Below are 12,181 nucleotides of genomic sequence, written 5' to 3'. Positions count from 1 at the left end.
CCGCTCCATAAACCCGCACAAAACGCCCAGAACGGACCAACATTAGGCGGGTAACAGCTGAGCGTCCGGGGCGGGGAGAGGAGGGAAGTCTCGTCCTCAGCGCCCCACTATATGTCTTGCTCTACCCTGCTACGAGTTTCAGAGGCCGTGTTACATCGTTCCTCGCGTAACCCGGCCAGTGACTGTAATCTGTGTTTGCTAAGTAGGTAGTGGATGGGTTGACAAGCATCATATTGGCGTGTGCTGATCCATATGCTGCCTTCTCGAAGCTTGGAGTCCAGATGTCTGAGTCTATAGTGCCTTTTTGGTAGCAAGGCGGGAAATCTGCGGGCCAGGGTAACAAACACGATTGAGCAAAAAAGGCCCATTCAGATGCTAGTCCCCGAGCAGGTCCGAGGGAGTTAGCCAAAGGAAGGGGATAAATGCCTTCAAACCTCCCTCTTAATGAGTTCAGGTCGAAGGAAGATGGAAATATAGAAGCAGGTATAAGGAATTCCAGATCCTTTTACATTCAGGCTAATGTGTTTGACCTGAGGACTATAGTACCTTGAGTACCGTCCGCCCCAGTACCACGTGACTGTGAACCGTACCGTGTCACTTCAGTTACAGACTTTTGCTAGTAAGTGAACCACAGCTCGCCACCATGTCCTCGTGCCCCTCGAGACTGGCACGCCACCATCCACCACACCGCGGCAGAAGTCTACGGCACTCACACGAACACCTCAGCTTTACATAATGAGTGACGGTGATGTAACGAGGAGAATATTATCAAAAGTACGATAACCATTAACTACTTCAGTACTGGGACGCATTTTTACCGTGAGTTTTGGGTGTGATTAGACGATATTGACATTAGAAAGTGTCTATGGCCAGAGTCTTCACTATTCTAATCACCCACATAAGTTTTTGAAGCTGTATAGAATCACCAGATAGTAAGCAGAATGAATATGGAAACACGTCATGGTACTGAAGGGGTTAAAGACTAGAGTGCATGTTTAGTAGACACACACTCAAATGAGATTTATGTTGACTGAAAAAAATTGAGCTGTTTCTTTTTTTTATGTAAGAGGGAGAACTACCAAGGGCAAAAAATTCAATATTAGAAAAAAAGGGCCCACTGGAATTGTCTGTGAAAAAGTTAATACATGCCGCTGTGTTTAGGATTAATATGCGATGTTTTGTTTATGAAGAGGTTCCGGCCAAGGGAACAGCAAGAAGCTAAAAGAGGGCCCAGTGGAGGTGCCAGTCCATACATAGTCAAAATAGATATCAGGAAAAAAAAAAAAAATTATAAGTGGTTATGAAGTTTGGAAATAGTGTGTCAGGTGAGGTGAGGTCAGGTCAGGTCAGGTCAGGTGTAGTTGGGGAAAGCTTTGCCTTTATATCGACGCCTCCCTCATGTTTCAATCTTGCTCTGCTCCTTCCAACAAGTTCTTCCGCTGATTTTTCTCTCTTTCTCCACATTTCGTACACCGTTTCCTTCTTCTCTTGTATCTCTTGATTTTGAAAACGAAAGCAATTGGCCTGTAATATTTTCTTCTTCTTCTGACCTCTGTAGAATTATTATCTTCTTCCTTATTTCCTGATATTACTGTGTTGCCGAGGAGCGATCACAGTGTTGTGCAGAGATCGTGGAGTGAGGCGACCTTGTGACTGAGAAATGATGAGTCTGTCAAAGCATGGCCGAGAAACAACTGACCATTTTAGTAACTGTAGTGTAGTTTGATTTGCGATTAAGGGACAAAAAGCACAAATAGATAGACAAATAGATAAATAGATAGATAAATAAATAAACTGTGGAATTTTATCAACACCATGCATTATAGTACTCTATTGCTAAGAGGAGGCAGGCTTGAGAAATAATGAGAGTCTGTCAAAACATGGCGGACAAACATGCAACAGACCATTTTAGTACTTGTAGTGTTGTTTGATTAGCGATTAAGGAACAAAAAAAAAACACACAAATAGATAGACAAAATAGACGATTGGAAATATAGATTGATAGACATACATAAAGAAATAGATTGATGAATAAATAAACTGTGGAATCTTATCAACACCATTAGTAGGCTAAGAGGAGGCACGCTTGCTATACCCTCGCTTTGTTGACCCAGTAAAGATCTCGGATACAGACGCGTTGAGGTGCAGTGTGAGGCAAAAGGTTAATGAGGACAGTACGTGAGTGGCTGTCCCGGTGGTGGTGGTGGTGGTGGTGGTGGTTTTATTGTAATCAGCGTGCCGGTAAAGCGTTCTCCAAGGCCACACGACGCCCCAGAACACCTGTACTACTACTACTGCTACTACTACTACTACTACTACTACTACTACTACTACTACTACTACTACTACTACTACTACTACTACTACTACTACTACTACTACTACTACTACTACTACTACTACTACTACTACTACTACTACTACTACTACTACTACTACTACTATTACTACTACTACTACTACTACTACTACTACTACTACTACTACTACTACTACCACCTGTACAACTACTACTGCTCATTCTCCAGTTACCTACCTCGAGTGCACACCTGACCAGTCTCAACAACGCTGATAATAATAATATTAATAATAATAATAATAATGATAATAATAATAGTAATAATAATAATAATAAAGATAATAATAATAACAATAATAATAACAATAAAGATGATGATAATAATAATAATGATGATGATAACACACCTGAAACAATATCCGTACACGTAAGACCAGGTAAAGCTGCCCTGCTCTCACTCAACCTTCCACACGTAGGCTAATTAAGTGGACGGTGAGGATGAGCAGCTCTGTGTACCCCTCCCAGTTAACACAAAAAAAAAACCTCCCACCACCTCTATAGCCCCCCTAGCTCACACCCCCTCACCTTAACGCACCACGCACACCAAGGCGCCATTAGCAAGGAATCCAATACAACCTGGGCCAATAGTGCAAGATTTTATGGTACTTGTGAACAATTTCCCCAGGCAGCGACCCAAACACCAGGCGAGGCACTGCAGGCGCTGAGGAGAGACAGGCTTTGGGGAGGATTGTGGTAGTAGTGGTGGTGGTGGTGATGGTGGTGGTTGTGCTAGTGGTGGTGGTGGTGGTGGTGGTAGTATGGTATCGTTCCTCCAGTTCAAGTTAATGGAGGCAGCACGTTAGGAAATAGTGGAAGTGATTTACAAAGAGACAAGGCGAGGCGATGGTTTTGTCGTAAAGGGAGAGGGTCTAGCTGCCTTGTTCTGCCCAAGCGTGTCGACGCAGAATAACAACAACACCAACAACAACAATGACAAATGTATGAGAGCTAACTAACTAACAATCTAACTAACTAATCAACCAGTCATCCAACCAACCAACCATCCTATCTAACCAACGGAGCATATCCCCATTATTCTACTAACAAGAGGAAGACAACACTAAAGAGCAACACTATCAGAAACACACGTAAATCCCACATTCCCGCCAGTGTCACCAGCTGAAAGAACACACTCAGAACATGCGGCCGGTCATTCACAGAAGCTCGGGTGAATGACTCCGTAGCAAAGGGTGGCAGAAAAAGTGAAGTGAACCACTATTTCGACACAACAAACTTTTTACAGCCGAGATATGAACGGACCACCACATCAAAAGCCGTCCTCCGCCACCTGACCTGCGGGTGAAGGGGTTGACGCGTGCTGGGGTGGGGTGGCTGGCCGGGTAGCGAGGATCCAACACGGGAAAGTTTTGCAGTGAGTGCTGGTGAGGGAACACGTGAGTCGCTGTGACGCTGACATCGTTTACAGTGTTTTCAAGGACGAATATAAAAAAATAAAGGAAGCTGCATGCAAGAAGCCATCAGGCCTACACTGGGAGGTTCCTCTCTCAAACATACCTGCCTGTTTAGACTTGTCACTTTCTATTCTAGCGAAGTCATTTCTGAATATTAATTGTGTGAGAATATATGAAATTGATATTGTACTTAGATGGTTCACGAGATAGTTCATATGTGTGTGTGGGGGGAGGGGGTTCTCCGACTGGGCCACCACATATAGAATAAAGATACAATATAATATGTTTGTGCACGAATATTACATTAGATATTAAATACTGATTGTTCAAAGAGACGCACCATTGACACCATGTAATTGTCATCATCAAGTTAAGGAGACGCGAGATGATGTAAGTGTTATTCTTCTGATAGCGGCGTATCACAAACACTTTCCAGTCAAGACGTAAGTAATATCCATTTGGTAAGTTAGAAAAAAACCCACCTGAGTATCTCTAACCATTAATCTGACAGCAAACACTCACAAAACTACTCGACAACCTTTGCCACAACACTGCCAACTCTGACATATGAATCAGTAACCTGGACACTCACCAAAAAACACACCAACCAAAAGCAAATGCATGGAAGCTGAGGTGACAAACGCACGAGACAGGGCACGAGGGAAGATGCTGGGAACTGGCAGACACGACACGCAAATTCATAAGGAGGAACAAGTAACAAAACAGTACTGAATGGAGAACTAACACCCCTTAACCCCTTCAGTACTGGGACACATTTTTACCTTGAGATTTATGTACGATTAGACCATTTTTATTGACATTAAGAAGGGTCTGTGGAGGTCATAAGGTTAATAGCCACTGTCTTCACTATTTTAATCCCCCACATAAGTTTCTGAAGCTGTACAAAATCATCAAATACTAAGCAAATTAAATATAGAAATACGTCATCGTATTGAAGGCGTTAAGCACCATGACGCGTTTCCATATTCATTCTACTTACTATTTGGTGATTTTATACAGCTTCCGAAACCCATGTAGGATTAGGATAGTGAAGACTGTGGCATTAATCTTTCGACCTCCATAGACCCTTCCTAATGTCAATAAAATCGTCTAATCACACCCAAAACTCAAAGTAAAAATGAGTCCAGTACTGAATGGATGTTAAGCTGACAGGTGAACGAGACTCGGTATTGGAGAACAAGATACTGGGAACTCGACACAACGCACTCAAGGAGAAAAGAAAGGCTAGAAAAAGAGGAGAGACCAAGTAAATTACGCTACGAGGGGCAAGGAACAAGATACGACTGGATAGAGGTGGAGATGACACGCACACAAGACCGGGTACTGGAGAACAAGACGCTGAGAACTCTACACAACACACTCAAGGCGACAGGAGGGACAGAAAAAGAGAGAGAGAGAGAGAGAGAGAGAGAGAGAGAGAGAGAGAGAGAGAGAGAAAGAAACCAAGTACATGACATAGAGTAGCAATAAGAAGTAAGATAGGAGTGTATAGAGCTGGGAATGACAAAGAGAAGGGGACATGAGAGAACAAGACACTGGGAACTCGGTAGACACGCAGAAACACAAAGACGCACAGACGGACCACGCACACCAAACGAAGAATATAAAAGGAGAACGCTAGTGATGGAGGTTCACATAGAGGATCAAGGGGGAGATTCAGAGGGCAACCTAGTGATACGCTTGCCTGTCCTCGCTACTGGGCACCGTCACGTTTCGATAAAACTGATAGGGCCGAAGTCCATATCACTTTGCAAGATACTGGTGAAAGATAGATTACATTGAGGAGGAGGAGGAGGAGGAGGAGGAGGTAGAGGAGGACAAGAACAACAGTACCAAGAATAGCAAGAATAAAAAGAAAAATAATAGTGAAACTGGAAAGAAAAGGGGCGTTTCTCGAGTTTCCCTCCCCCAAAAAAATTAAAGAGAGAGAAAAAAAGAAAGGAGAATGAGAAAGAGAAATAGACAGGGGGAATAAAATGAATGCATGGAGCGGTGGCGTGGTCATTCTCTCTCTCTCTCTCTCTCTCTCTCTCTCTCTCTCTCTCTCTCTCTCTCTCTCTCTCTCTCTCTCTCTCTCTCTCTCTCTTGCCTCCAAAGTACCCAATCTGCTGGTCATGGACGCCTGTGACCCCAGAATGATAACACTTCTATCGTAGAGAGCCTAAGAAGAGTAAAAATATGATAGTAAATGTGTGTGTGTGTGTGTGTGTGTGTGTGTGTGTGTGTGTGTGTGTGTGTGTGTGTGTGTGTGTGTGTGTGTGTGTGTGTGTGTGTGAGAGAGAGAGAGAGAGAGAGAGAGAGAGAGAGAGAGAGAGAGAGAGAGAGAGAGAGAGAGAGAGAGAGAGAGAGAGAGAGAGAGAGAATTATCTTTTCATACGTAGATGAAATTCTTAATCATGTGTGTGTGTGTGTGTGTGTGTGTGTGTGTGTGTGTGTGTGTGTGTGTGTGTCCACTCGATGTGCATCTGAATCCTTAGTATCTATAAACGTTTCACAAAAAGTCCATTGCAAGCATCCACACACCACACACGCACGCACACACACACACACACACACACACACACACACACACACACACACACACACACACACACACACACATTGGCCAGGTTGACAGCTCTTGACAACTCTTCCCCTGCTCATCACATAACACTGATAACACCTTCACGTGCCCCCCATGTGTTACCAACGGCGCCGCGATCCCAGTGACCATCTGCCAGGGAGCCGAGACACGAACACCACCCTGCCTTCCCTCCTTCCTCTCTGCTGACTGGCTGGCTGGCTGGCTGGCTGACTGGATGGGTGGGTGACTGGTTGCCTGGGTGGATGGGTGACTGGGTGGGTGGTTGGCTGGCTGACTGGTTGGGTGACTTGTTGCTTGTCTGGGTGACTGACTGGCTGACTGCTTGATTGACTGGTTGGGTGGGTGGGTGACAGACTGGCTAGTTGGCTGGGTGACTGGCTGGCTGGCTGGCTGGTTGGTTGGGTGAGTGAGTGAGTGGGTGAGTGGGTGGCTAGGTGAGTGAATGTATGGCTGGCTGACTGGCTGGTTGGCTTTTTCCTTTCCTTCCTGCGTGGTGATGGAGAGATGATCGTAAACAGTACGGAGAAGGGCAAACAGATAGGTGGATGAATGGATGGGTGAGTAGACGGATAGAATAGTAGCGTTAAGAGGAGACGATGTAAGAAAAAGAAGAAAATGATTGAATAAATAAGATAAATAATGGAAAATAAATGAAAAAATGCATAACAGTAATAATAATAATAATAATAATAATAATAATAATAATAATAATAATAATAAGAAGAAGAAGAAGAAGAAGAAGAAGAAGAAGATGATGATGATGATGATGATGATGATGATGATGATGATGATGAAAAGAGAGAAAGAAAGAAAGATAAACACACAGAATGAAAGAAAGAGGAATATTTGTAACATTTGAGCATAATTGACTCACAGTACATCACATCACGTAACATCACATCACATCACATCACATCACATCACGTCACGTCACATCACATCGCGTCACATCACATCACATCACATCACATCACATCACATCACGTCACATCACATCACATCACGTCACATCACATCACATCACATCACATCACATCACATCACATCACATCACATCACATCACATCACGTCACATCACATCACGTCGCATCACATCACATCACACTACATCACGTCACGTCACATCACACACATCACATCACGAACACTTTTCACTACCAAGACAACACATCACATGACATGACGAGACTATATCACGTCACATCACGCCACACCACACCACACCACATCACACCACACCATACCACACCACATCACACCACACCACACCACACCACATTATACCACACCACAGCACACCACACTTCATTTTATCACGGACACAAGCTCCTAAGACATCACATCACATCACATCACATCACGGACAGTCACGTCACACACACACACACACACACACACACACACATCACCAAGACAGTGACGCAACAGCCGCAGTAGAAGGAGGGGGGGGCGTGGTCAGCGTGTCAGCACAGCGTGAGCCACCTGTGCGCTGACGTCACGGTGCCACAATCTCGCAGGGTGCCTCCACACCACACGCCACCCACCACACCACCTGCCCGGCCTGCCATCACACAGTTGAGACTCAGCGGCCCAGCGGGAAGGTCATCGCCTCCAAGTGAAGCTTTCCGTGACACAGGTGAGCCACGTCGACACAGGTGACACAGTGGGCAGGTGGGACAGGTGGTGCAGGTGACGCTATGCTCAAGTCATACAGGGATAGAGGTGATGCAAGAGACACGGGATACATTTGATACAGTATGCAGGTGACATAGTACATATCTGCCGCAGGTGAGTCTCGTTTACACAGGTGACACAGGTGATGCAAGTGACGCTACACCTACACGAGGGACAAGGCTAAACATGCAGAGACTCAGGTTTAATGGTGCACTGCGGCCCACAGGTCACACACAGGGCACCCGCTGAGGCCACACAATGTCAGGTCAGGTCAGGTCAGACAAGCATCGGGACACACACACACACACACACACACACACATACCACAGCGAGGAGTGAAGAGCATTTTTCCTAACTATATAATGAGGAGTAGGCTTAGTTTGCCCTCACTCACCCTTCCCATTGAGCCAGTCAGCCCTCTAGTGCCTGTGGAGGTCAGCCCACTCATCCATGACCTACCCAACACCCCGGGCACGACATTCCCGCGGGTGTGGTGCAGGAAGAGCACTTTTAGGCCAGATGTTGGGCAGCCTACCTTTGAGACTTGGGCGAGTGTCACTATTCATGCATTCACAGCCGTTTTTCATTCATTGGCATTACACAACCATGTCCTTGCACCAGTCACTACTCCTAATCTATTCAGCACCATGATGCGTTTCCATATTCATTCTGGTTACTATTTGGTGATTTTATACAGCTTCAGAAACTTATGTAAGGATTGAATTAGTGAAGACTGTGGCCATTTATCTGCTGACCTCCATAGATTCTTCCTAATGTAGTAATATTGTCTAATCACAGCAAAAACTCAAGGTAAAAATGCGTCCCAGTACTGAAGGGGTTAATCTGCTACGCTGTCACTGTCTCTCTATCCTTTCCTTGTACATTTCTTGTGGCAATCGTCTCTCTCTCTCTCTCTCTCTCTCTCTCTCTCTCTCTCTCTCTCTCTCTCTCTTCCGTGGATTGTACGCATCTCTTGCATCAGTCCAGTAATTCAAGTCCCAGCAAGTTGTTTTGTTCTAAAGGGTTGAGAGGCGGACCCGGCCAAGGCCAACACTCGCTCTCCCGGATAACGTTAACGCCACGCAAGACACACGTAAAGCTGAAAATACGAGTACTCTAACTTGGTATAAGCCTCAGTGATGAAACCGCAAAACTCTGTGTGCGTGTGTGTGTGTGTGTGTGTGTGTGTGTGTGTGTGTGTGTGTGTGTGTGTGTGTGTTTCCACCTGAGACTGACACTTTTCTCATGTTGTTAAATTAGCTTACGAGTTTCTTTTAATTTTTCCTTCACTTTTTCGTGCATTTCTGATACCAGCTTACAGTTTCCTCATTAGTCTGCCTTGAGAAGTCGAGATGGGAGAACACGTGACAGTGACGGAAGCAGCGGGACCCAGAGTGGAGTGTGTGACGGTGGCGGTGACGTGTGTGCTGGTGGTGTCATGCTGCCTCCTGGTCCTGCGATACCTTCGGCAGCGTCACCAGCACTGGCAGCAGCGTGGCGTGCCCTGCCCCCCCGCCCCGCTGCTGGTCGGACACACCCTCTCACGCATGGGGCTCACCAGGCCATTCACTGAGGTGGGGAGGTGCGGAGGTGTGTGGTGTGCGGAGGTGTGCTGTGGTGGTGGTGGTAGTGGTGGTGATGGTGCTGATGGGTGTGTTGTTGTTGTTGTTGTTGTTGTTGTTGTTGTTGTTGTTGTTGTTGTTGTTGTCTTTGTTGTTGCTACTGTTATTACTACTACTACTACTACAATACTACTACTACTACTACTACTACTACTACTACTACTACTACTACTACTACTACTGCTGCTGCTGCTGCTGCTGCTGCTACTATTACTACTACTACTACTACTACTACTAATAATAATAATAATAATAGTAATAATGATACTCTACTACTACTGCTACTACTACTACTACTACTACTACTACTACTACTACTACTACACACACACACACACACACACACACACACACACACACACACACACACACACACACAGCCAGTACCGAACGACCTATGTAGCACAGCACATGAGGTGGCATCTGTGGGAAGGCGTGGGGTGCGAGCTGACCTGGATGCTGCCTTGACACGGGCTTGGGTGCCTATTTAACAGTGGAGATAGAGAGAGAGTGTTCTTGAGTGGACCATCAGATTAGTGTTCTTAGCAATGGGTTTACGTCAGACAAATGAGAGATAAGAGCATAAGAACCTAACAAAATTTTAGAAGCTGCAGGAACATATCAGGCCTATACATGTGGCAGTCCCTATGGAAAACATGCCTCTACCTAGCTCCATATTCTCCAAATTTGTATAGGTTTTTCTTTAAGCCCACCGTAGACTCAGCACTGACAACAGGCTCGCGAACTAGTGCAGCGGAGTGGAGCGAGTAATGGTACAATACGACGTTAGAAAAGACTGAAATAGGTTTGTGGATGAGGGTGACAGTTGGGCCAGTACTCAGAAACGCTTTGTTCTTTCACCGCGATTATTTTCCAGGGCCACAGAGATGAATAGCGGGATTTTCAAGAGTGTTTCTCCAGTTAATAATGTAGAAATCTTGTCATTCTGACTCTAAAACTATAAAATCACCTTGAAATAACTCGTGTCAATTGAAATAAAGCCTTTTGAAATAGTGGAGGTGAAGCGCAGAAGTATTTGAGAGTACAAGCCTTGGCAATGTGGATGGTAATGGGGATGGGTTGTGTGCATTACGTCACCCACATTGTAAGATATTTAGAAGACTCGGCTGGAAGTTATTGGAATTTTTTAAAGTATATTTTCGTGGTTCTAGTCGTATGCCAACAGGTTCTGATCTTAATTGTTGAGTCTTTCCATCCTAATCCATACTAAACACTGCCAAATCAAGTCCACGCGCTAAAGACTTCTGAAGGACGTGATGAAAAGTTACTGGAATTTTCTGAAGTATTTCCCTGAGCTGTTGAGGCTTTCCATTCTAGTCAGCAATGTAAGACTTTTGAAAGACTCTTGTAGACATTGATAACTTGCTTTCTCGGAGTACTTTCATGATCTTGTTGGTTCTAATGACCGCTGTTGGAGCTCTTTATCCTAACCCACATTACAAATATTCAAACCCTCTTTTCGATAATTAATGAGGGTGGTTGGTGTTCGTTGGTGATCCATTCCTCGCCCCCTCGCCCCCTCCCCCCAGCGCTCCACTTGAACCAGGTCGGAATGAAAGACGCGGTATCAGGACGCTGGTCAGCATGTAGTGAACGACTGCCCCACTTCACGATAGAAACACGTGAGGCACCACCTGGATTAGGAACCTTATTCAGAAACGCTCTGCTCTCTCTCTCTCTCTCTCTCTCTCTCTCTCTCTCTCTCTCTCTCTCTCTCTCTCTCTCTCTCTCTCACCACGACTATTTCCAAAGGCCACAGGAATGATCAGTCGGGTTCTCAAGGCTGTTTCTCCTACTCATAATGTAAAAACCTTGTTCATCTATGATCGGAACCACAAAAACATCTCTAAAAACCCGCGTCACTTCAGCTACAGCCTTTTCAATGTAGTGGAGGTATGGGCAGAGGTATCGTAATAGCAGCTCAGCCTTCCCTTGCATCCCTTGGCTAGAAGTGGTTTCATACGCACACAAAAGGATGAAACTGTATTCACTTAAACAAAAAGCCACGAAGAATCCATAGGTCGTGTGTGAGAGACTGGCAATACTAAAGACTCACACATTAATGAGAAACTAACGAAGACAGGCGACATTAGATGGAGACTCACCTCAGCAAACATCCACAGGTGATTTAATTAAGATGAGGATGTCAGCAGGGCGTCGTGCGTGACAAGTGCTCTCAGCTTATCTTGGGTCTACTTTCGGCCTTATCTGGGCTCCGATGTTCAGTGTTGATATTCTTATCGTAGCCTGGACATAGATGTTCTTTTTTAAGCTAAGTAATTAAGCGTATGAGCCTCTGCCGCCTCACCAGCCAAGGTCACTGCAGGGGCGAGGTGAGATGGCCAAGGAGGAGCAGGAGAAGGAGGAGGAGGAGGAGGAGGACGCAGAGAATCACTCTTAGGATAACACGCGTAGTTTTCTTTTCAGTTTTTCTTGTGTATGAAGGAGACAAAGGCAATAAAAAAGGTCGTTCATTTGAAAGATTAA

At 45.2% G+C, this 12,181-nt stretch overlaps 1 protein-coding gene across 3 annotated transcripts in view; it reads left to right on the top strand.

The window, feature by feature from the left end:
- The first annotated feature begins 7,951 nt into the window (after positions 1–7,951).
- Positions 7,952–12,181, top strand: part of LOC123511482 (cytochrome P450 6j1-like) — a 35,102-nt gene continuing 30,872 nt past the window's right edge. Inside the window, exons 1-2 of one of the 3 annotated variants that reach the window (XM_045267420.1) lie at positions 7,952–8,013; positions 9,385–9,625. In XM_045267420.1, the coding sequence (XP_045123355.1) occupies positions 9,404–9,625 (222 nt within the window). In that variant the 5' untranslated portion in view covers positions 7,952–8,013; positions 9,385–9,403. Of the gene's footprint in view, positions 8,014–9,365; positions 9,626–12,181 lie in introns of all 3 variants that reach the window. The other 2 variants (XM_045267418.1, XM_045267419.1) reach the window with 2 other exon arrangements.

Source organism: Portunus trituberculatus, chromosome 31, assembly GCF_017591435.1.
Source record: "Portunus trituberculatus isolate SZX2019 chromosome 31, ASM1759143v1, whole genome shotgun sequence".
NCBI lineage: Eukaryota > Metazoa > Arthropoda > Malacostraca > Decapoda > Portunidae > Portunus > Portunus trituberculatus.
The sequence above is the reverse complement of the archived record's forward strand: the minus strand, read 5'-3'. Positions and strand labels throughout refer to the sequence as shown.